This window comes from Silurus meridionalis, chromosome 6 (assembly GCF_014805685.1).
Source record: "Silurus meridionalis isolate SWU-2019-XX chromosome 6, ASM1480568v1, whole genome shotgun sequence".
NCBI lineage: Eukaryota > Metazoa > Chordata > Actinopteri > Siluriformes > Siluridae > Silurus > Silurus meridionalis.
The window spans coordinates 33650587-33677464 of NC_060889.1; the positions used below are offsets into that span (position 1 = coordinate 33650587).

Below are 26878 nucleotides of genomic sequence, written 5' to 3' on the forward strand. Positions count from 1 at the left end.
AAAAGTCCCCGTGTGACTGCTGAGGAACTGAGAAAAGATTTGTCAGATGTGGGTACTGAAGTTTCTGCTCAGACAATACGGCGCACCCTGCGTAATGAAGGCCTCCATGCCAGAACTCCCAGGCGCACCCCCTTGCTGTCCCCAAAGAATAAGAAGAGTCGACTGCAGTATGCCAAAAGTCATGTGGACAAACCACAGAAGTTTTGGGATAGTGTTCTGTGGACTGATGAAACAAAATTAGAACTGTTTGGGCCCATGGATCAACGCTATGTTTGGAGGAGGAAGAACAAGGCCTATGAAGAAAAGAACACCTTGCCTACTGTGAAGCATGGCGGGGGGTCAATCATGCTTTGGGGCTGTTTTGCTTCTGCAGGTACTGGGAAGCTTCAGCGTGTGCAAGGTACCATGAATTCTCTTCAGTACCAGGAGATATTGGATGACAATGTGATGCAGTCCGTCACAAACCTGAGGCTTGGAAGACGTTGGACCTTTCAACAGGACAATGATCCCAAGCATACCTCCAAGTCCACTAGAGCATGGTTGCAGATTAAAGGCTGGAACATTTTGAAGTGGCCATCGCAGTCACCAGACTTAAATCCGATTGAGAACCTTCGGTGAGACTTAAAGAAAGCAGTTGCAGTGCGCAAGCCTAAGAATGTGACTGAACTGGAGGCTTTTGCCCATGATGAATGGGCGAAGATACCCGTAGATCGCTGCAAGACACTTGTGTCAAGCTATGCTTCACGTTTAAAAGCTGTTATAACTGTAAAAGGATGTTGTACTAAGTACTAAGATTGAATGTCACTTGGGGGTTGAATAAAACTGATGATGTGAGCTCAGAAAAGACATTTGTGGTTATTTCATTATAAATGTTATGTTATATTTGTCTGACCTACATGTGCCTCTTTGATTTAATTGTAAGCAGGATGACTGAATGATCATAATCAATGTCAAACCGACCAAAACAATCAGTTTCAGTGGGGGTTGAATAATTTTGAACACAACTGTAGTTTATCTGGGCCTGGAAATCATACAGTTATAATAAATGTACAAAATTAATTTAACATCAAAAGTTAAATCTATCTTATTCTGACATCATCATATGTTAAAGCACAGTGAATCTACTGCATGTGTTAAAAAATAAAAATCAACTTTGACACCATTTTATATTAACAGCAAAACCCAAACCAACTTTGAGATCATTTCCTTGGAGCCTCATCAATGGTGAAGACACCATCACTCTGAGCTGTGAGCTGCAGGACTGGACTGGATGGGAGTTCTTCTGGTACAGAAATTCACATATACTGAGCAATGTAGCGACGGATACCAACACATTCAGTGTGAATGTCATTAATGCAGGAGAAACAGTGTATCAGTGTTCAGCACGCTGGAGAAGTGACCACAGATACTACACAGAGCTCAGTGATCCTGTCAAGATCACAGCAAAAGGTACGTCATGATTCTTGCTTTTTTCCAACTGCTTTTGTGTATGAAAAAAAAGACCAGTTTGTCATAACAAGATAAATAAACACATTACTAATCTTTTATAATGATCTTTATACTTGTATGAAAACAGAATAGTCCAGAAACACTCACTATAACAGCAGATCAGATGTTGAATTATGAATTATGTTTGGTCAGAGGGACTTGTATATTGAATGCATTTAATAAAAGTCCATGTTATTTTATAATCAGTCTGAGTAGAGTATTTTCCGGACTATAAGCCGCTACTTTTTTCCCACGCTTTGAACCCCCGCGGCTTAAACAATGAAGCAGCTAATTTATATATTTTTCCTGGGCTTTTCCCGGATTCACAGGTTTCAAGCCAAAAAACTGAGCGACATAACATTAGACCAATGAAATTGCAGAGCGTGTTCAGGTGAACCAATGAAACTCTTTATATTAAATCAGATGCGCTCCCACTGAATCGGGCCGCACCACATCATAAATATGGATGAGGTTCCTCTGACGTTTGACCTGCCGCTCACTCGGACTGTCTACAGGAAATGCGAATCATTCGTCACGCTGAAAACAACCGGGCATGAAAAACCGCACTTCACATGTGTTCTGAGCTGCACAGCATCGGGAGAAAAGATTCACCGATGGTGATTTTTAAACGCACGACGATGCCAAAAGAAAAACTCTCGAGAGAAATAGTTGTGAGGAAGACAGTGAACAATGACTTTCTTGGTCGGCTACTGTTTAGATACAAGCCGTGTAACACACACTGTCTTTCATTAAAGCCTGTGTAAAGTTCATTAGTTTCAGTGTAGAATTATTTATTTTTCAAAATAAAAATCTTTGTCAAATTCAGTGGGTGCGGCTTATATTTGGTTGCGTTTAATAGTCCGGAAATTCGGTACTTGATTCTGATTGGCTGGAAGGTGTATATATATATATATATATATATATATATATATATATATATATATATATATATATATATATATATATATATATATATGGGGTAACCAGAGAAGTGAATGAGAAATACAATGAACACACACACACACACACACACACACACACACACACACAAACACACACACAATCTGTCTCTCTAGAACCTGTAATATCATCTCTGGATGGGATTTAGAGCAGATATTTATAAATATTAACAGGAGTTTTTACTCATTCAGTCAGTTTTAGCCTGAAAACATCAATGAAATTTTTATTAGGGCCCGAGCACCGAGGAGCAGGCCAGAATGGCCTGCACCAGAGGTGCGAAGCCCTATTGTTTTCCTTAGAATTTATTTATTTATTTATTTATTTTTTTTTTTTTTTTACACACATTGGTCATTAGAGGTCCCTTAACATACTCGAAAACTCTTGAAATTTGGCACACACGTCAGAGTCCTTTGTCACTAGGGCCTTAGAAAGGCTGGTATACAGGCGTGGCAGGGGGGGCTCTGTAGCGCCCCCTGTAATTAAAAAACAAACATTCGTGCACAGATCGGGCAATTGTGTTCGCACATGTATGAAAGTTGGTAGGCATATAGATCTCATCGACCCGAACAACTTTCGCCCTCTAAACTATGAGCTACGCCCAACAGGAAGTCAGCCATTTTGGTTTGTTTTATAAGTGTATGCGGTGAACTTTTAAATACTCCTCCTAGGGATTTTATGCGATTGACATCAAACGTGGCGAACATGATGCCGAGACATTGGACTTGCTAAATTGCGAAGGGATTTTTGATATCTCGAACGCTGCTGCCATGGCGAGGCGACAAATTTATGGCGAATTCGGAAAACAGGAAGTGTTTAATATCTAAAGCAAAAAATGTGTTATTCGGACGATAAGCGGTGTGTATGTTCGGCCAAGGATTCCGATCGCATCGATGTGCCTTTTGTGAATCTTGGACATAGCGCCTCCAACAGGCGCCAGGAAGTGTGTCAGTCACAAAAGGTGGATTTTTTGACAGTTACATGTGGTGAACTTTTAAATACTCCTTCCAGGATATTTATGCGATTGACACCAAACGTGGTCAACATGATGCCGAGACATTGTAGATGATAAATTGCGAAGGGATTTTTGATATCTTGAACACCGTTCCCATGGCAATGCCTCAAACTTTACTTTTATTTCAGGCATATTTAAGCATTTGGCATGCACTTTGTGTGCCTTAACATACTCGAAAACACCGGAGATTTGGCACAGACGTCAAAATCGTCTGCCATTAGGACCGGTCGAAGGCTGGAACATAGGCGTGGCAATAGGGCTCTGTAGCGCCCCCTGTAATGCAAAAACAAATATCGGTGCACAGATGGGGCAAACATGTACACACATGTAAGAGAGTTGGTATGCATATAGATCTCATCGACCCGAACAACTTTCACAATTAAACCTATTAGCTCCGCCCAACAGGAAGTCGGCCATGTTGGGTTGTTTTATAAGTGCATGTGGTGAACTTTTAAATACTCCTCCTAGGGAATTCATGCAATTGACATCAAACGTGGAGAACATGATGTCGAGACATTGCCCTTGCTAAATTGCGAAAAGATTTTTGATATTTCGAACGGTGCTGCCGTGGCGAGGCGACAAATTTATGGCGAATTCAGGGAAAAAGTTAGTGTCTAATATCTAAAGCAAAAAATGTCTTATTTGGATGACATGCTGTGTATATGTTCGGACAAGGATTCCGATCGCATCGATGTGCCTATTGTGAATCTCGGACATAGCGCCACCAACAGGCGCTAGGAAGTGTTTCAGTCACAAAAGGTGGATTTTTTGACAGTTGCATGTGGTGAACTTTTAAATACTCCTCCCAGGATATTTATGCGATTGACACCAAAAGTGGTCAACATGATGCCGAGACATTGTAGATGATAAATTGGAGAGGAATTTTTGATATATCAAACGCTGTTCCCATAGCAACGTGTCAAACTTTACTTTCATTTTCAGGCGTAATTAAGCACTTGGCATGCACTTTGAGTGCCTTAACATGCTCAAAAACACCGGAGATTTGGCACAGACGTGGCAGTAGGGCTCTGTAGCGCTCCCTGTAATGCAAAAAAAATGATCGGTGCACAAATTGGGCAAACATGTACGCACATGTACAAGAGTTGGTATGCCTATAGATCTCATAGACCCGAACAACTTTCACAATCAAACCTATTAGCTCCGCCCAACAGGAAGTCGGCCATGTTGGGTTGTTTAATAAGTGCATGCGGTCAACTTTTAAATACTCCTTCTAGAATATTCATGCGATTGACACCAAACTTAAGCAACATGATGCCGAGACATTGTAGATGATAAACTGCAACGTGATTTTTGATATCTCGAACGCTGTTCTCATGGCAACGCGTCAAACTTAACTTTAATTTGAGGCATATTTAAGGCTTTTGGCATGCTAAGATTAACTTGAAATTTGACACATACATCACATTTGTCGGCTGTTAGGTGTGGACAAAAAGGTCTGACAAGAGTGTGTCTCTTAAGTGTCTCACTAGCGCCCCCGTTTGTTTAAAATGTGGGGTTTCTTTTACTCACAGTCCCCAAATAGGTCAGTAACAACATAAAATAGTCCACTGATATATACCCACTTGATGCACTTGCCCAACGTGCATTGTTTTCTGGGGGGCACTGTATAGCGATACACAAATGTGCGAGGGCCCGCCATCGCTGCTTGCAGCTATATTTATTTATTAGGCCCGAGCACCGAGGAGCAGGCCAGAATGGCCTGCACCAGAGGTGCAAGCCTATTGTTTTCCTTAGAATTTATTTATTTATTTATTTATTTTATTATTTTTTTTTACACACATTGGCAATTTGGGGTCCCTTAACATACTCGAAAACTCTTGAAATTTGGCACACACGTCAGAGTCCTTTGTCACTAGGGCCGGACAAAGGCCGGTATTAAGGCGTGGCAGGGGGGCTCTGTAGCGCCCCCTGTAATTCAAAACCAAACATTCGTGCACAGATCGGGCAATTATGTTCGCACATGTACGAGAGTTGGTATGCATATAGATCTCATCGAGCCGAACAACTTTCGCCCTCTAAACTATGAGCTACGCCCAACAGGAAGTCAGCCATTTTGGTTTGTTTTATAAGTGCATGCAGTGAACTTTTAAATACTCCTCCTAGGGAATTCATGCGATTGACATCAAACGTGGCGAACATGATGCCGAGACATTGGACTTGCTAAATTGCTAAGGGATTTTTGATATCTCGAACGGTGCTGCCATGGCGAGGCGACAAATTTATGGCGAATTCGGAGAACAGGAAGTGTTTAATATCTAAAGCAAAAAAATGTCTTATTCAGATGACACGCTGTGTATATGTTCTGCCAAGGATTCCGTTCGCATCGATGTGCCTATTGTGAATCTCGGACATAGCGCCACCAACAGGCGCCAGGAAGTGTGTCAGTCACAAAAGGTGGATTTTTTTACAGTTGCATGTGGTGAACTTTTAAATACTCCTCCCAGGATATTCATGCGATTGCCACCAAACGTAATCACCATGATGCCGAGACATTGTTGATTATAAATTGCGAAGGGATTTTTGATATCGCGAACGCCGTTTCCATGGCAACGCCTCAAACTTTACTTTTATTTCAGGCATATTTAAGGCTTTTGGCGTGCTTAGATTATCTTGAAATTTAACACATACATCACATTTGTCGGCTGTTAAGTGTGGACAAAAAGGTCGGACAAGGGTGTGTCTCTTAAGTGGCTCACTAGCGTCCCCGTTTGTATAAAATGTTGGGTTTCTTTTACCTACAGTCCCCAAATGGGTCAGTACCAACATAAAATAGTCCACTGATATATACCCACTTGATGCACTTGCCCAACGTGCATTGTTTTCTGGGGGGCACCGTATAGTGATACACAAACGTGCGAGGGCCCGCCATCGCTGCTTGCAGCTATATATATATATATATATATATATATATATATATATATATATATATATATATATATATATATATATTTTTTTTTTTACACACATGGGCCATTTGGGGTTCCTTAACATGCTCGAAAACTCTTAAAATTTGGCACACACGTCAGAGTCCTTTGTCACTAGGGCCGGACAAAGGCTGGAATACGGGCGTGGCAGGGGGCTCTGTAGCACCCCCTGTAATTCAAAAACAAACATTCGTGCACAGATCGGGCAATTATGTACGCACATGTACGAGAGTTGGTATGCATATAGATCTCATCGACCCGAACAACTTTCACCCTCTAAACAATGAGCTCCCCCCAACAGGAAGTCAGCCATTTTGGTTTATTTTATAAGTGCATGCGGTGAACTTTTAAATACTCCTCCTAGGGAATTCATGCGATTGACATCAAACGTAGTGAACATGATGCCGAGACATTGCACTTGCTAAATTGCGAAGGGATTTTTGATATCTCGAACGGTGCTGCCATGGCGAGGCGACAAATTTATGGCGAATTCGGGGAACAGGAAGTGTTTAAAATCTAAAGCAAAAAATGTCTTATTCAGATGACACACAGTGTGTATGTTCAGCCAAGGATTCCCGATCGCATCGATGTGCCTATTGTGAATCTCGGACATAGCGCCACCAACAGGCGGCACGAAGTGTGTCAGTCACAAAAGGTGGATTTTTTTGACAGTTGCATGTGGTGAACTTTTAAATACTTCTTCCAGGATATTTATGCGATTGACACCAAACGTGGTCAACATGATGCGAGACATTGTAGATGATAAATTGCAAAGTGATTTTTGATATCTCGAACACCGCTCCCATGGCAATGCGTCAAACTTTACTTTTATTTCAGGCATATTTAAGCATTTGGCATGCACTTTGTGTGCCTTAACATGCTCGAAAACACCGGAGATTTGGCAGTGGCGTCAAAGTCGTCTGCCATTAGGACCGGTCAAAGACTGGAACATAGGCGTGGCAATAGGGCTCTGTAGCGCCCCCTGTAATGCATAAACAAATATTGGTGCACAGATCGGGCAAACATGTACGCACATGTACGAGAGTTGGTAGGCATATAGATCTCATCGACCAACAACTTTCACCTCTAAACAATGAGCTCCCCAACAGGAAGTCAGCCATTTTGGTTTATTTTATAAGTGCATGCGGTGAACTTTTAAATACTCCTCCTAGAATTCATGCGATTGACATCAAACGTAGTGAACATGATGCCGAGACATTGCACTTGCTAAATTGCGAAGGGATTTTTGATATCTCGAACGGTGCTGCCATGGCGAGGCGACAAATTTATGGCGAATTCGGGGAACAGGAAGTGTTTAAAATCTAAAGCAAAAAATGTCTTATTCAGATGACACACAGTGTGTATGTTCGGCCAAGGATTCCGATCGCATCGATGTGCCTATTGTGAATCTCGGACATAGCGCCACCAACAGGCGCCAGGAAGTGTGTCAGTCACAAAAGGTGGATTTTTTGACAGTTGCATGTGGTGAACTTTTAAATACTTCTTCCAGGATATTTATGCGATTGACACCAAACGTGGTCAACATGATGCCGAGACATTGTAGATGATAAATTGCAAAGTGATTTTTGATATCTCGAACACCGTTCCCATGGCAATGCGTCAAACTTTACTTTTATTTCAGGCATATGTAAGCATTTGGCATGCACTTTGTGTGCCTTAATATGCTCGAAAACACCGGAGATTTGGCAGTGACGTCAAAGTCGTCTGCCATTAGGACCGTCAAAGACTGGAACATAGGCGTGGCAATAGGGCTCTGTAGCGCCCCTGTAATGCATAAACAAATATTGGTGCACAGATCGGGCAAACATGTACACATGTACGAGAGTTGGTAGGCATATAGATCTCATCGACCGAACAACTTTCACCCTCTAAACAATGAGCTCCCCAACAGGAAGTCAGCCATTTTGGTTTATTTTATAAGTGCATGCGGTGAACTTTTAAATACTCCTCCTAGAATTCATGCGATTGACATCAAACGTAGTGAACATGATGCGAGACATTGCACTTGCTAAATTGCGAAGGATTTTGATATCTCGAACGGTGCTGCCATGGCGGCGACAAATTTATGGCGGTCGGGGAACAGGAAGTGTTTAAAATCTAAAGCAAAAATGTCTTATTCAGATGACACACAGTGTGTATGTTCAGCCAAGGATTCCCGATCGCATCGATGTGCCTATTGTGAATCTCGGACATAGCGCCACCAACAGGCGGCACGAAGTGTGTCAGTCACAAAAGGTGGATTTTTTTGACAGTTGCATGTGGTGAACTTTTAAATACTTCTTCCAGGATATTTATGCGATTGACACCAAACGTGGTCAACATGATGCCGAGACATTGTAGATGATAAATTGCAAAGTGATTTTTGATATCTCGAACACCGTTCCCATGGCAATGCGTCAAACTTTACTTTTATTTCAGGCATATTTAAGCATTTGGCATGCACTTTGTGTGCCTTAACATGCTCGAAAACACCGGAGATTTGGCAGTGACGTCAAAGTCGTCTGCCATTAGGACCGGTCAAAGACTGGAACATAGGCGTGGCAATAGGGCTCTGTAGCGCCCCCTGTAATGCATAAACAAATATTGGTGCACAGATCGGGCAAACATGTACGCACATGTACGAGAGTTGGTAGGCATATAGATCTCATCGACCCGAACAACTTTCATTATCAAACCTATTAGCTCCGCCCAACAGGAAGTCGGCCATTCTGGATGTGCATGTGGTCAAAAGTGCATGTGGTGAACTTTTAAATACTCCTCCCAGGGAATTCATGCGATTGACATCAAACATGGTGAACATGATGCCGAGACATTGCACTTGCTAAATTGTGAATTTTTATATTCCGAACGGTGCTGCCATGGCAAGGCGACAAATTTATGGCGAATTCAGAGAAACAGGAAGTGTCTAATATCTAAAGCAAAAAATTTCTTATTGGGATGACACGCAGTATGTATGTTCGGCCAAGGATTCCGATCGCATCGATGTGCCTATTGTGAATCTTGGACATAGCGCCACCAACAGGCGCCAGGAAGTGTGTCAGTCAAAAAAGGTGGATTTTGTCTAAAATGTGGGGTTTCTTTTACTTACAGACCCCAAATGGGTCATTAACAACATAAAATAGTCCACTGATATTTACCCAATTGATGCACTTGCACACCGTGCATTGTTTTCTGGGGGGGCACCGTATAGCGATACACAAATGTGCGAGGGCCCGCCATCGCTGCTTGCAGCTATATTTTAATTTGATTTGATTTAATAAATGCTTTCTTTAAAAGCATTTTACTCGTTGGATGATTATTGACTTGTGCTTTAAAATAATGTAACACACACATTGTCATATATACACCAGACGTCGGAAACCGGGAGCAAAACAAGGTGTCGTTTATTGATCTTTAAAAGAAAAAACACAGGAGAATAAGTGTCAGGAATCCCCCTGCCATGCCCCTTTCGGCGGCTGTCAAACCTCGGGTTTCCCCCAAGCACCTCGCTCCTTCTTCCGTGTGTGCCCCGCCCGCATGGATCTGCTTGCAATCGGGCTTCATGGGGAACTCGTTTCACTTACTCATTCCCAGCTCCTATAAAGACCCCACATTCACCCACACTCCGGGTCGGTTATTGTACGTTCATGTGCGTGTTTATTCGGCGTATACGTGTTTCCACTACGTACCCGTGTTCTTGGACTCCTTTCTCTTCACGGCTGCGCTTGCCCTTCCGGAGCGCACCCTGGATTACCCTGATCCTCCCGGTACGGCTGCATTTGTGTTCTCAGTTTGGATTAAGCTTTTATGTTGCCGCCCAGCTCCGCGCTTTCCCACGCGCATCTGTGGATTACTCGTCCCGAGCGGATATATATACTTTCTGTTTGTGACTCTCCGTATCCGGTGCGAGTGTTTTGGCTTTGCCTTTTCTTTGAATTAAAACTCTGTTTGCTGGAATTTCGGCTTCCGCCTCCATATCTCCGCATAACAATAAGAAACAGGAGTGCAGAAGATATTAGCGTAGCAAGGAGTATAGGACAATCAGGAGATCGCAGGAACAGTAGTCTGCATGATCTAAGGTAGTGTAACAGAGACCAGAGGCAGAACAGATATCAGTGACTCTAACATTAGACAAGACAAAAACAAACAAACAAAAAAAAAAAAAACAGCCAAAAAAATACATATAATATGAAGGTCTCCAGCTTCATGTGTATAAAATTCTTTGTAACTAAAAATTATGGTGGTTACGTTGATCTTTCATTGTATTTTATCTGAAATTTTAATTATTTTTTCTTGACTAGGTGATTATCCCCAGTTACAGAATGCATGTTTATATTTTTGGCAATATCTAGAGAATATACTAAATAGAATATACTGAATATACTGAAGACATAATAAATCACAGTTGTAATAAATGACCTGGTGCTCATGTCTGGCCTCCTCCATCTCCTGCTCCAGCTTCTGCTTCTTCTGCACCTGCCCAATGTTCCTCTCCACCTGCTCATACTGCTGCTTTTCCATCTCCATTGGGGCTTTCCAGCGCCTCACGTACTCATACTCAAATAACCCGGGCTGGGGGAAACGTGGGGGCTGTGAATATTAAAAGTGAAAATGTTCTTTATAAGCAAGTTTGTCCCTAATGAGCGAGCCAGTGATGACTGTGGCAACACACACACACATCAGTGTTTGACTAATGTTATTAGCTTTGATTAGGTATCCAGCGTTCTTATTACTCACATGTGATACTGTGGATTTTTGCTGACGAGTCTTTCTGGAAACCCTTCTTCTTCATCCAACTGCTCCATGAGCTCCAAACATCACGGGCCGAGGAAACCTGCAAAAAACACACACACGCACACAGTCGTTTACACAGGACCGGGCTGATACATGTGCAATGTACATTCGAGGTTTCACAAAAATCTAATTTAAGACTTTTTGAGATGTTAAAAAAATGTAATTTGAAACCGTAATCAAAAACACACAAATACATTTTTAGCAACTAAATGAATATTTCTAAATCCAAGTATCGTTAAACCTGCACTTCACATCAGCTAAAAATAAAATATTTATTTATAAACATTACACTTTTTAAGACCCTGCAGAAACCCTGTTATCCAGAGTGACTTACATTTATCTTATTCATACACCTGAGCAGTGGTGGTGTTAAGGGTCTTGCTAAGGGGCCCAGGACAGGCAGCTTGGTTTGGCTTAGATTTGAACTCATGAACTTTGGATCCAAAGTTGACTGCCTTCAACACTAAGCTACCACCATCTTTACACGGGGCAGAGTTTAAAAGGTTTCTCTAGGATTTCTTAAAAAACTCACGGGGTAAGCGCAAAGGCTTTGTCTGAGCACCGGTCCAGGACTTTGTGTGCCGACATCTTTTTAGTGAACTCCCTGAGACTCTTCTCTGTGGGCCGCCTGCAGTTGTCCACGATTACAATGGCACACTTGATCATGTACAACTGTCACAGTAGTGACCACGTGTAGCAAGGGGGAGTAACTCAATCATACTCCATTGAATGTCAGAACACAAACACATCTTGAGTCAACGTATGAACAGTGAAGTGTGTAAAATCCTGAATGCGGGTATGATCTGTAAAGCAGGTATGATCCGTATGGCAAGTGTAATCCAGATCGTGAGAGGGGGCTTGGCAGGTGGATCCATGACAACAACACAGATTTTGGATCAAATGTTAAAAAGTATTACATTTTTGACATGGTCACACAATAAAGCACAGTCCATCAACTGTTTATCAAGTAAATGAGGTGAAAAAAATTATGGTCTGTGCTTTATCAAGTAAATCCAAAATCAGCTCTGATGCCTTCATCATTTATTCCATCAGAAAAACCCAAACTGACTTTGAAAGTGAATCCTCAGAGCTCCATCTACACTGGAGACACCATCACTCTGAGCTGTGAGCTGCAGGGGACTGGATGGGAGTTTTTCTGGTACAGAAACTCACAGCTTGAGAGGAATGAACTCAGATATTCCAACACACTCAGTGTAAGAGTTGATTACGCAGGAGAAACAGTGTATCAGTGTCGTGCAAGCAAGAAAATCTACAACATCTATAACAACTACAACTACGTCTACACAAGACTCAGTGATTCTGTCACCATTACAGCAAAAGGTATTTCATGTTTTTTCTTTTAGTTTTTCAGCAGGTTTTGGAGACGTGTGAATAAAAATATAATAATAATTACAATTCCATGTTATTTTTTTGTGTTTTAATTATTCTTGAAATACTTAAAAGCATTTGTGATCTGTCCTCCTGTCTGTAACATGTGTAACAAGACAAAGTAAAAAGAAGTATAACAGTTACATGTGTTTATCAAAGATTCACAAATTTCTGCATACAGGTGTATTATTTTATTTATCAAAAATATAAACCACTCATTGTAACACGTTCCTCTTCTCTTATATATGTTTATATCTAAATGGAAACAGAGACGTGCAGAAACACTCATAACACCATTTCACATAAATGTTAATTCTGCATTCTGATTGGTCAATGATTTGATTAGGTGTTGATTAATTTTCTTTAACAGCAGCTCTGCCAGTGCACTTATTCCAATGTGCTACTGTTTCTATAGTAACACCTCATTCAGATGGATTTGTACTGTGGATGCTTCATATAAGAGATTAGAATGTGTTATTTAACTAAAAAATGAAAAGCACTAATGTAAGTGTTAATGTTGTGAACTTTTCTGTAATATTTCTATTTACCTTTTAATAAATGAGGGACAATCTGCAGTGTCAGCACTTTCAGAATTCAGAAGTTGCACAGTCAGAAGATTATAATTTTTTTTACAAGAACAGAGAAGATTATGTATCATTATTTCTCTGTAACATGAAAAGCTGCATGTTTGTGTCATTACTTGAAAGACAGAACACATATAGACCAGTACAGCAGCAGTGTATAAGAACAAATTATAATGTTTAGTTGATATTTTGTAGTAACTCCGTTACTGTGTTAATGTGTTAAGTGTTCCTGTAAGAAACTATAACTGCTGACCAATCATAAACACTCATGCTAATAGAGATTATATCAAATATAACTGTGGATTTTTCATCTGTTCTTGAACCATGTTGATTCTGAATATAAATGTTCAAATACATCACAACAGTTTAAATGCTTTAATTATATGAAAGTGTGTGTAACTGGCAGTGCAGCTGGTATAAAGACACTTCACACAGTTGAGTCAGTAGTGTACAGGTGCTGAAGTGACCCACACATAAATACACCTGCACAAGGAGCAGATAGATGAGACCCACATTCCTCACACTTCAGTCATGCTGTTACACTGTAAGATGTGGGTTTGTGAATTTGCTTTATGCTTTATTTGAATGTGATAACCAATTAGAGCTTCATGTGTATCAAACTACATTTTCTTCATGATGGTGGTCTGATCCTGCTATTGTGATATTCTATTTAAAATGATAATTATTTCTATTAGGTAGATGATCATCTCTAACTATAAAAACCCTGTATAAAGTTTGGCAGTATCTAGAAAATACTGAATAGAACTCGTGTAAGAAATGTACAACATCGATTTTGAATCAGATGTTAAATAAATTCTATTCATATATTTCACATGTTAAAGCACAGTGAATCTGCTGCTTATGTTTTAAAGTGAAAATCAGCTCAGAAACCTTCATTATTTTATTCCGATAGAAAAACCCAAACCAACCGTGAAAGTGAATCCTCAGAGTTTCATCTACACTGGAGACACCATCACTCTGAGCTGTGAGCTGCAGGAGACTGGATGGGAGTTTTTATGGTACAGAAATTCAGAGATTGAAAGGAATGAACTCAGAGATACAAACACACTCAGTGTGAGACTTGATATTGCAGGAGAAACAGTGTATCAGTGTCGTGCAAGCAAGAAAATCAACAACATCTATAACAACTACGACTACGTCTACACAAGACTCAGTGATTCTGTCACCATTACAGCTAAAGGTATTTCATGTTTTTTCTTTTTTTGTTTTCTCAGCAGGTTTTTTAGACTTGTGGAAAAAAAAAGATAAGAATTATTACAATTACATGGTAATTCTCTTATGTTTTAAATAAACTCAAAATAAGTTTCAAGGTATTTGTCATTTGTGGCCTCATCTGTAAGACGGTGTAACCTTGCGAGGTGTTTTTTTTTTCAAAAAGCAAAACCCAAACCAGTGGCATCTATAAATCCTGATAAACAGGTGTTCAGTGGAGACACTGTCACTCTGAGATGTGAGATACAGGATGAAAGTGTATCTAGGTGGCAGTACAGCTGGTATAAAGATGCTTCACTCAGTCCTGTCAGTAGTGTACAGATGTACACAATCAGTAGTGTTGAAGTGACACACACAGGTAAATACACCTGTAAAGGAAGAGAGAGTGGAGGCTCACGTTCCTCACACCTCAGTGATGCTGTTACACTGACTGTATCAGGTGAGTGTGTGTTTTGTGAGACATTATACAAATTAGCAATTAAACATTTATGTATTGTTTCTTACTGTGTAATATGAGATGGTTTTAAAAATATTTTGAAATTTACACGACACAGATCTGGTCGCTTTTGCCAAATGTCCTCCCACAGACGCCTTAAAGCCTGGCAGTAGAACTCAGAATGGGTGTGGCCCCTGGGGACGAATTCTCAAAGCACAATGCTGTGACTGTCAAAAAGAGACGATTGTTTTAACAAAGTAATAAGGATTTAAAAGTAAAGCCGGGATGTCTGAGTCCTTCTAATGTCTGGATGCAGAGCATTTTACTCTTCTCCATTTTTATTGAATCTATTGCTAAACATTAACACCTGAGGTCAATGGGATATCGGTTGCGCTGGTGCACCGCTGACGACTAAGTGGTTAGACTCTGACATTACGAATCCTTCAAACCAACCAAACTGTGAATCAGCATTACAAACTAGTCAGCTAGTGCAGAGGTTTACAGCCTTTTTATCAGGAGACCCCTATTTATTTTAATTACATATTTTAACTACTTATACTTCTGTCGTTCCCACTCTCGCAATATGCTGCAAAAATTGTGTTCTCTTTTTATTTAACATTTAAGGAACATTTAGAATTGATTTATTTATCAATTTATTTTATTTATTTAATCAAATTATTTAATAAAATATAATTAAGAGTGCACCTAGAAAATCTTTGGCGACCCTTAGTGGTCAAGTATCGAACATTTGTCGCAAATGTACAACACAAACTTTGAATTATATATTCAATCTATTTTATTTGAACATGTTTATATGTAGAAATAGTGACACTTCAGCTCATTTTAAACCAACAGCTAAACCCAAACCGACTATCAGAGTGAATCCTCAGAGCTTCATCTCCCCTGGAGACACCATCACTCTGAGCTGTGAGCTGCAGGAGACGACTGCATGGGAGTTTTTCTATTATAATCAGTGGTTTCAGCTTCTGAACAGTGAACCAGCAAACTCACTTAAAGTGACAGTCAATAATGCAGGAGAAACAGAGTACCGGTGTCGTGCACACACAAGAAACTACAACAACGACTACAACTACACAGAGTTCAGTGAACCAGTTAAGATTACAGTAAAAGGTATGTCATAATTTAAACCTTTAACAGGTTTAATGTTGTACAGGATTTAAATAACAAATATTTCATAATTATTGCAATTCCATGTTATTCTATAATGTTTTAAATAATATTGAAGAGCAGGTATTATTCATCAATAAATAAACCACCTCAAAATTAATGAACACAGTCATAATCTCTTATAAACATGTTTATGTCTGTATGGAAACGGAGAAATTATTTTTTCTTTTTTTTTTTAATTATTATTATTTTCTATAACAGCAGCTCAGTGCACATATTCTAATGTTATTGTTTCCATAGAAACAGAATAAGAGAGAAAACACTCTTATTCAGAGACAGTACAGAGACAGTATTTATAATCCTCCACATTATCTTTCCCTCATACTGCAGCATGTTAATGAACAAAAAACACGCAGTTGTTATGGTGAAGTTTTGTATCAGCGCTTTGTAACAAAGATTAATAACAATTCATGTTGATCTTTATAGCTTTAAAGTTTTATTAATGAAAGTGTGTGTAACTGATATAAAGACACTTCACTCCTGTCAGTAGTGTACACGTGTACAGAATCAGTGGTGTTGAAGTTTTAAACTTTTTACTATTAAACTGTTTAAGTATTAAATCCTTAAGTTTCAGTGATGCTGTTACACTGTAAGATGTGGCTGTGAGTTTAATTTGTTGACACATTAGACACAATTATACATTCAAGATATGTTCTATTACTGTTTATTCACATTTGCGGCATTTAGCAGATGCCCTTATCCAGAGCGACATACAAAAGTGCTTTGGGTTCTAGCAATTAATAAATCTACACTGGTACGCAACACTACAAACTTAATATAAATATAACTCCTGAATTCTACAAAGCAAACTTGGAAAGTGCTAATTTAAGTATTTCAGGAAGAGGTAAGTCTTCAATCGTTGCTTGAAGATAGTCAGGGTCTCCGCTGTACGAACATCTAGGGGAAGTTCATTCCACCACCTCAGTGCCAGAACAGAGAAGAGCCTTGAAGTATACTTACCTCTCATTCTGAGAGAAGGTGGTACTAGTCAAGCAGTGCTGGAGGGTCTCAGATAGCATGGTGCAGTGCGAGATGTGATGAGGTCTCTGAGGTAAATTCAAAAAGTCTGCTGATGATCTGTGCAGGAGGGAGACCACATCCAGTACTGAGTGTATCTCCACAGAACTGGCTGACTGAAGGAGACTCAGTGACTCTAAGCTGTGAGGTTACAGACTCCTCTACAGACTGGACATTCAGCTGGTACACAGTTGTTCCCTACAGAGACGGTGTAACTGCAGTACAAATTAATCATGTCTCTATCATGTATGTGGAGCTTCTCTCAGACAGCAGCAGAGGATCTGGAGGCTCCTACACTCTCAGTCTTTCTGCTCTTCATCACACAGGAGTTTATGTGTGTAGAGGAGAGAGAGGAGAACCAGTCAGTCACACACCGTACAGCAATCCACAGCCTCTATGGATCTCTGGTGAGGAAAATTAACTGTTTTTTAAATAGTATCAGACAAATAAATATATAAGTATGAGAAGAAATGTATGTATTATTTATCTGTTAATGTATATGAGGTGGTTAAATGACAAGTACCATTTCACCTTTTGCAACAATGATGAGAAATGTCATGGTTCTGAGCTGATGTGGTCCCTGATCATGTGCATCTATTCCTATTTTCACCTTTAAACACTGTTTATATTATTATCCTCTGTTTTATCTTCTGTATGTGCCATTTTCTAAGTCTTTGTAACAATTGCAAGATTTTCCTCTTTTCCTGAGTTTTGATTTTGTTTCTTATATATAAACTTGGTCGTATCTGGTGAGGAAAAGTAACTGATAGATTTGTTTAAAAAGTACCAGAGAAATAAATATACACCAGTCATAACATTATGACATTATAACATTATGAGTGGTGAAGTGAAGAACACTGATGATCTTCATCATGACACCTGTTAGTGAGTGGATTTATTTATTAGACAGCAAGTTAACATTGTCTCCTCAAAGTTGATGTTAGAAACAGGAAAAATGGGCGAGCGTAAGGATTAGAGGATCAGAGCATCTCCAAAAGTTCAGCTCTTGTGGGATGTTTCTGGTCTGCAGTGGTCAGAATCTATCAAAAGTGCTCCTAGGAAGGAACAGTGGTGAACCAGTGACAGGGTCATGGGCGGTCGCGACTCATTGATGCACGTGTGGAGTGAAGGCTGGTCCGTGTGGTCCGATCCAATAGACGACCTCCTGTAGCTTAAACTGCTGAAGAAGTTCATGCTGTTAATGATTAATGGGTCACGACTGTTTTGCAGCAAAAGGGGAACCAACACAATAATAGGCAGGTGGTCATAATGTTATGCCCAATCAGTGTTTATTCTCTGTTCTGTATTCTGTCTATTTCTAATGCCTTTGCAATATTTTTCTGTTTTTTTCTTTCACAGATTTGATTTTGTTCTTTATATTTAACATTTGGTGTTTTGTCTCATGATGTGGACTGTGGCTTTGATTATCAAATTAATAGACATCATTCTAAACACACACTTGTATCCTCATTGCATTACAATTTGCACATATTTTTATTTGTATTTCTTCTGTGTTTAAGGTGAATCTCCTCCAGTGTCTCTGATCATCAGTCCCAGCAGAACTCAACACTTTACTCGTGACTCTCTCTCACTGAGCTGTGAGGACCAGAGTAACTCTACTGGATGGACAGTGAGACGATACACAGACAGTATAGGAGTGTTAGATTGTTCACAGTGGGGATCAGTTACAGGATCTACATGTTACATCAGCTTCCTCTCCACATCCTACACTGGAGTTTACTGGTGTGAGTCTGAATCTGGAGAAAACAGTAATCCTGTCAACATCACAGTTCATGGTGAGTCTTCATGTAGTGTGTTTACTGTTAAAGAGAAAGAGAAATGTTTCATTACAGAATATTCAGAACATCAGTACTTTACAATTCAACAAACTGTTCCGGAAGAAATTTATTTATTTTTCCTATCTACATTAATCAATAAATATTATTGTATTATATTATAATTCTGAGTATGGATGTGTGTAAATCATGTTTTACAAACTGATTACATGTTCACTTACATACTCACACTGATAATGATAATAAAATAATCAAGTACTGATAATCAATCAGGGACATCAGAGAACATGTGATTTCTCTCTGTTTATGGTGATTACTGACACTAATTCATTTATGTTTAATGTTGTGATATTTAAATTGTGTCTGTAATGTTGAGTGCAAGGTGGAAACCTGTTTGATATCAATGAGCTTCATCATTAAAAATACATGCAAAGTGCAGTGTGTTTCACCTTCACTCATAAGTAAAGATGTAGATGATGGAGTGGAGAGGAAGAGCATAGAGCTCAGTGCTGTCATCTGTGACTGTTTCTCTGCACACACTCTTCACTCCTTCATTCTTGCATGTTCACTGATGCTGCTCTACACACTCAGTAGTGTCGCCTCACACACTCTATTAAACATTAGATTTAAACAGCATCATGTGTTTTGTTAAGTTACATGTATAGTAGAAGATGCTGCAGCTTCTGTGTTCACATGCCATATTACTCCTGTGCCTATAAATGAGCATTGATTTACTTGTGCTGCAGTTTGAGCTAAACATGTTCAGTTCAGCATGAATAAAGTGTTATTATAATTATTATTGTATTCTGTATCTGGTCCATCACATGTAGAAGCTCCATTCTCAGTGCTCATGTTGATCAGTAGTGTAGTGACGGCATCTCCATATCTGCTGATCACCATCATTCTGCTGGTCAAATGTTACAGAGCTCGAGGTAAGAACTCTTTCAGTATCTCTACATTTCACATAATGAGTCACTTTGATGAGTGCAGAAAAACATTCCACTCAAATCCACACCAGTGTTAAAGCACATGATAAAAATGTATTTACAGTAAAATGTAACTGTGAGTATGATATGATATAAAGTTTGCATCTGACAAATGCTTTAATTGTAGTTCCATTTTACCTTCATTACCTTCCCTTTACCACACCTTCATAATGTACATGAAGTAAAAATATGAACAATAGTGCAGAAGTGGATTCTATAAGTAGAACTTCTGACTTTTCCATCATATTAACAGCCTTTAGATCATCTTTAACTTTTAATTTTTAAAATAAAGAGGTAACATTTTAAAAGCACAAAAGGAGTTGGTAATAAACTGGTTGTAATAATTAATAAAGAAACTCAGATATATTTTGCAGTTACTGAAGATGACTTGAATTAATATTTATTTTCTAAAACATCTTTTTCTGAATCACTGTCACTCGTCACTTCACTCTCATTCATAAGCATTAAAACAAACCCTCTTTAAACTGTGTTCAGGACAAGATCAAATGCAGTCTGGTTGCTTTTCTGCTATAAATGATGTGAATTTCTTTAACAGCTCACACTGATGAAGACAGAATTGAGAATGCAGTCATAGAGGAGTGAATAAAGTTCATTACAAAAAGAGAATGCATTTACTGTCAAATCAGCATTTTATTATTGCTTATTGCTTTATGTGGATTTTAAAATAATACAGATTTGTTATTTAAATGTCATGCTGTTATTTGTTCTGCATTTTATAGAACCCTTATTGTTCTGACTGGATTTGTTTAGTTAAAGCCTGCAAACCTCCTCATGAGGTGAAATTTATCATGTGTGTTATAAAGCCTACATGCTGCTGATGCAAAAAAAAAAATAAATAAATAATAATAATAATTAAAAAAATCTTTAGAAATATATTGTTCAAGAGAAAATGTTGATGAATTGCCCGAGGGTTGAGTGTACTTCTGCAAAATATCATCTGACATGTGGGAATTGTGTCCCAATGTAGTCACCTGCACCTTCAAACCTCAAAACATGTCCTGTAACTGTAACAATGCTTATGAAAAGCACAGAAATCAGCACAAATGTTATGTCAGTCGCTGGACCTCCGTTAACACAAGTCATACCATAGTAGAGTTTCATTCAGACAGAATGGAATAAGATGAAACAGTATCAGGTGAAAGATGGAAATCTGCATTGTTTGAGAATCTAAAGACTAGAAGGTGTGTTGTGTGCTAGAACATGCACTAGTGAGATTTGCTTCATATCCAGAGAGTGAATATGGTTTCAGTTGCAGGATTTTGAGAATGAAAATGTGCAGTGGAATAGTTTCCAGTGTAGGTTGTATTTTCTGTAAAGGTGACTGCAGTCAGAGCGGTTGGTGAGAAGCTCAGTGTTACTGGAGTTAAAGGAAGTACATTTTTACATCGATGCAAAAAAAAACAAGTTCATTGGCTGTTATCTGAATTATGGTGGTGAACATTTATTGTGTTTTGTGTTTTCTCAGTATCAGTTCTACCACTACTGTATATGTATCTTGAAGAAACCGGCTCTGGATCCATCAGACATCAACAACTACAGACCGGTATCACTCCTTTCCTTTCTTTCTAAATCTCTGGAACGCACTGTTTTTAACCAACTGTCTGTCTATCTCTCACAGAACAACCTCCACGATCCGAACCAGTCTGGGTTCAAAGCGGCACATTCCACAGAGACGGCCCTATTGGCTGTTTCTGAGAAACTACATGCTGCTCGGTCAGCCAAGCTGTCATCTGTACTTATCTTTCTGGACCTTTCAGCAGCATTTGACACAGTCAACCACAAGACACTTTTGTCAACCCTCAAGAGCCTTGGTATCTGCGGAACAGCATGGGAATGGTTTGCTTCCTACCTGGAAGGTCGCTCATTCAGGTAACATGGAGGATCCACATCTGCCCCATGCAGACTCACCACCGTGTCCCACAAGGCTCGGTGCTTGGTCCCTCCTTTTCTCCTCTATACCCACTCCATTGGTGAAGTCATATCCTCACATGGGTTTTCTTATCACTGCTATGCAGATGACACTCAACTCATCTTTTCTTTCCTCCATCAGATACCACAGCTTCCGCTCAGATCTCAGCATGCTTGTCAGACATATCTTTATGGATGAGGGCTCACAAACTAAAACTCAACCCCAGCAAAACAGAACTGCTGGTCATCCCAGGTGATTCATCTCCAGGTCAAGATCTACAAATAACACTTCATGACTCTCTGCTCTCCTTCAGCCACTGCTCGTAACCTTGGGGTAACTATGGACAATGAACTGTCTTTTTTCCCACATGTCGCTAATGTTGCTCGTTCTTGTCGATTTCTTCTCTATAACATCCGAAGGATTCGACCATTTCTGTCCATACAGGCTGCCCAGTTGCTTGTTCAGTCTCTTGTCATTTCAAGACTGACTACTGCAACTCTCTGCTGGCAGGTCTTCCCCTGAACGCTATTCGTCCACTGCAAATGATCCAAAACGCAGCTGCACGACTTGTGTTCAATCAGCCCAAGTTTTCCCACACCACCCCACTGCTGCGCTCCCTTCACTGGCTTCCAGTAGCTGCACATATCAGATTCAAAACACTGATGCTTGCCTACAAGGCCAAAAATGGACCAGCACCATCTTACCTCAGTGACCTCATCACATCTCGCACTGCACCACGCTGTCTGAGATCCTCCAGCACTGCTCGACTGGTACCACCTTCTCTCAGAATGAGAGGTAAGTACAATTCAAGGCTCTTCTCTGTTCTGGCACCGAGGTGGTGGAATGAACTTCCCCTAGATGTCCGTACAGCAGAGTCCCTGATTATCTTTAAGCGACGACTGAAGACCTACCTCTTCCTGAAATACCTAAATTAGCACTTTCCAAGTTTGTAGAATTCGAGTTATATTTATATTGAGTTTGTATTCTTGCGTACCAGTGTAGATTTATTCACTACTAGAGATTTAAAGCATGTTTGTACGTCGCTCTAGATAAGGCCGCAAATGTAAATGTAAATGTAAATGTACTGCTGTGTTTTCTCATTTTTCTTTGTGAGATTAGCTCAAGTTGAAATACAAGGAGTAGACTTTTCAATCTATTTAAATAATAAATAAACAAAATATATAAATAAATTTATAAAATAATAAATAAATGCATCATCAATGGTTATTTGTTTATTTTTTTACCTGGTAGAAATAATGTATTATTTGAAGTAGAAGTAAATAAACTGAAAAAACTCTTGTGTCTTTTTCGATATTATATTTGTACTATTTAATATTTTTATATAATGATGTCAATAAAAATATATGAACCAATGCAAAGTTTGATGTGTTTATGTTGTACTTTAATTAGTGTACATATTAATCTTCATTTTACTGCTATACTGTTGTGGTTTTATTTTGTTTTATGGCTTTATATTGTCTCTCAACTCCTGCTGTAGCATAGGAATTTCTCACATGGGATTAATAAAGTGTTTCCTTCAAAGCAGATCACTGGATCCTGCAGTATTATTTAGTGTAGGTGAGGATCCCAGTGCAGTCCAGACAATCAAAACTGCTATATAAAGTGAAATACAAGGTTTCATTTTGAAACTCTGCTAGATAACTTCCTTATCACTGCATTTCTTCCCAGTCCTGTAGAGGAATTCAATAGTCTGATTTAGGGGTGTGTAAATCCAGTTTGTATGTAAATCACAGTTGTATATGAACAGTAACACAGTCTACATGATTGTGGAGAATTTATGTAGGTGTCTGCAGCACATTGAGAGCAGCCATTCAGGAGAACTGAGTTACCCAGAATTCTCCAGACTGATTAAACTGGATTACCTGCACCTGACTGGATGATTATTTACATCCAGTCTGCAGCTGCTCTTCCTTCTTCTTTATGGGAAAACCAAAAACAAATTAAAAAAATGCATACAAAATAGAACACGTGACAAGAGTTAAACACAACATATATATTTTAGCTCGCTAAAGTAAATATAGTGAACACTGTTTTTGAGGAAAGAAGAAGAGCCAAAGGTTGAAAAGTAAAACCTACATCTTTGTTGCCTTCTAGTGGTAACTACAGGTACATTTTTCATCATTTCCGCTAGTAATGGATTTTTATGAAAAGTTTATTTTAATTCACCTGATCTTCTTTCAGTCTGCTCACACTCTATATTTAAAATAGTGTCTACATACCTGAATGTTTCCAAATGGAGATCATTCACTTAATGTAAAATAAATATCTACATGTTTCATTAGTGTCGTCGTCCCCTTTCTCTTCTCTGTTGGTACAGTCCTGTCAGCCTGAAGCCCGGATTGTAAAATAAAATGGTTAAATCGTACAGTTACTTTGGCAGTTAGCCAATATCCTGGCAAAGGTTATATGTCCTGCCAGAGCCTGCCGTTCATTTTGTTGGGCAGATAAACATACACAGCAGTCCTTATTAGAATAATGAAGTGGTCGAGTTTCCATAGTATTACTGTAAACTAATGGAATGGTTCCTAAAACTTTACTTCCTCTACTTCAGGAAACACAAGAAGGATGCTTAGGTATTTGGAGTACAATGCCTAGACTAACAGGTGGCACAGAATTAAAACTAAGAGTTAAATTTATCCGGCTATAATTTATTGAACAAGTAAGACTTAGAATGAATTAGAAGCACCTTGGATCACTTTACATAGACACTGCCAGTCAGGACTGCTCATTGAAGACACACACTTCAACTCCTTAGTGGAACTAGGTTCGATAGCAAAAACTGGAAGCTCATGTGTGCTGTGAGGGATAAGTGTACATACATAACAATCTCCCATCCCACCCACAGATTTAGCAGTGTGATTAGCTAGTCTCCACCACGTTAGTTGCATATGCATGAGGTGGATCCGGATGCTCTAGCCAAGTCTCTTCTCCTTGCAGACGTGGGGCTTCCTGAATAAAGTATTCAAAGGGGTTAAACAACATTATAAGTGTAATTACAACCATGCACATATTGTTATAGAATTTAGACCTAGAGCAGGTATCAGGGTAAGCTAAACAAAACAGTCGATTGAGTCAGATCTTCTCCCCATAAGTGGCCCTCTTTCTACTATAAAGAAAGGATCTTTCCGTGGGCTCTCAACTGTTTCAGCCCTGAATACTCACTTAGGGAGGCTTCTTAGGCCAACAGACCAATTAGTGCACAGATTAAGTGGGTGCTGTTTTGATCCTGCTTGCGTGTATCCACTGTGGCTGATAATCAGTCAGAACTCCAGTTCTGGTTACAGCTAGAACAGTCGCTGGACCCAGATACTTCGGCTCACCGACCTTGGTAGGCTTCAGACTTCGTATCAGGACCTGCTGATTAGGCACAAAAGGGTGTTTTGGCTTATCTGTGGGCAGAGGAAGAGTTAGTGTGACATCAGCACTGATAGAATTTAATTTCTCACCCAGGGCAGAAACATAGTCATCCACCATCACTTCCAGGTTACCTAAGGAAGAAATGCCAGTGCATCCTCTGACCCATGGGGTCGGGAAAGGCCGGCCCATTAGAATTTCAAATGTTGACAGTTTAGTAGTTGATGATGGGATCATTCTCATTTCTGTGAGTACTACCGAGAGAACAACAATCCAATTTTGGCCTGTTTCAATGCAGGCTTTCGTAACACGTTCCTTAATGGTTCTGTTTGTTCTCTCTACCACTCCAGCTGACTGTGGGTGATAGGGAATATTAAAATGCCAGTCAATTGCTAAGCTTTTAGCCAAAAGTTGTGTTACCTTTTAAGCAAAAGGTGTGCCATTATCACTTTCAATCACACTAGGAATACCAAACTATGATGATCTCTTTCGTTAATATTTTGACAACCGTTTTAGCATTCTCTGTCTCACATGCAAATGCTTCTGGCCATCTACTGAATCTGTCAACTATAACCAACAGGTATCTCAAATTTGCTACAGGTGGCATATGAGTAAAATCTATCTGTAGGTGTTGAAAAGGGGCTTCAGGAAAAGTAAGCGCAGTATGTTGTACATGTTGATGTACGTTAGTTTTGGCACAAGTCAAACATGAATACAACACTAGCTTGGTTGTTGTTGTATCTACATCAGCAATGCAGTATAATGGGTTTATAGCCTGTATGACTTTAGCTATGCTAATGTGTCATCCCATGGTAATGCTTGTGTCATCCCATGGTAATGCTTCACCAACACTATTAAAGCTAGTTTAGACAGAGCAATTTTACCATCTACATCTCTAATGATACCAGCAGAATCTGATTTACATTGATTGGAAGCCCAATGTCCTTCTCAGTAGGCTGACTCTGAAGTATTTTAGGTCAATGTCTGGTATATTGGAGATATGTGACATCATCGAGATCTCAGGATTTGTATGTACTGTGTCCACATCAACTGGTTGTTTTGCTGCTTCCTTAGCTACTTTATCCGCTAAGGTGTTTCCCCGAATTTCCTCTGAATCACCTACGGCATGCCTTCACTATGGCCCCTTTGGCAGGAAGTTGAACAGCTTTTAAAAGGTCGCCTATGAGATTAAAATGTGCAATGGGCTTTCCATCAGCTGTTTTAAAGTCTCTTTGCTTTCATGTTTTGACAAAATCATGCACAACATCATAAGCATACTTAGAATCAGTGTATATAGTCACTACTTTACCTTCAGACAACTGACATGGTCTTGTAAGTGCCACCAACTCTGCAGCTGTGTGCAGATGTGTATGGTAATCATTTAGCTTCAACTATTTCTTCAGGTAATCTTACAACTGCATATCCACATAAATACACACCATCAGAAGGTTTTGAACATGAACCATATACATATAGGCAATCCCCTTTTCCAGGGCCGTATCTAAAGATCGGGAATACAAGAGGTCTCTTGTTCAATGTGTTTAAGGCAATCATGTGCATCATCAAAACCATCTAAGTCAATATTGTCTAGCAGATCACACAGAGCTACTACAGCTGAATGTGGCTGAGAAGAAGCTTAATAGTTAAGTTTTCTGTTGCCAAGAGTGTGGTTTCATACCAAATTTATGTTGTGCTGTCATATGTTGTGTGTTAAGGTTGTGTAAAATAGCTGTTACCTGATGTGA

The 26878-nt window shown here is 39.4% G+C and overlaps 1 protein-coding gene across 1 annotated transcript in view; it reads left to right on the forward strand.

Moving 5' to 3' along the window:
* Window positions 1-26878, forward strand: part of LOC124386907 (carcinoembryonic antigen-related cell adhesion molecule 5-like) — a 403644-nt gene that overhangs the window by 3796 nt on the left and 372970 nt on the right. Inside the window, exons 3-4 of the mRNA XM_046850952.1 lie at window positions 1177-1449; window positions 12253-12540. Of these exons, the coding sequence (XP_046706908.1) occupies window positions 1177-1449; window positions 12253-12540 (561 nt within the window). The remainder of the gene's footprint in view (window positions 1-1176; window positions 1450-12252; window positions 12541-26878) is intronic.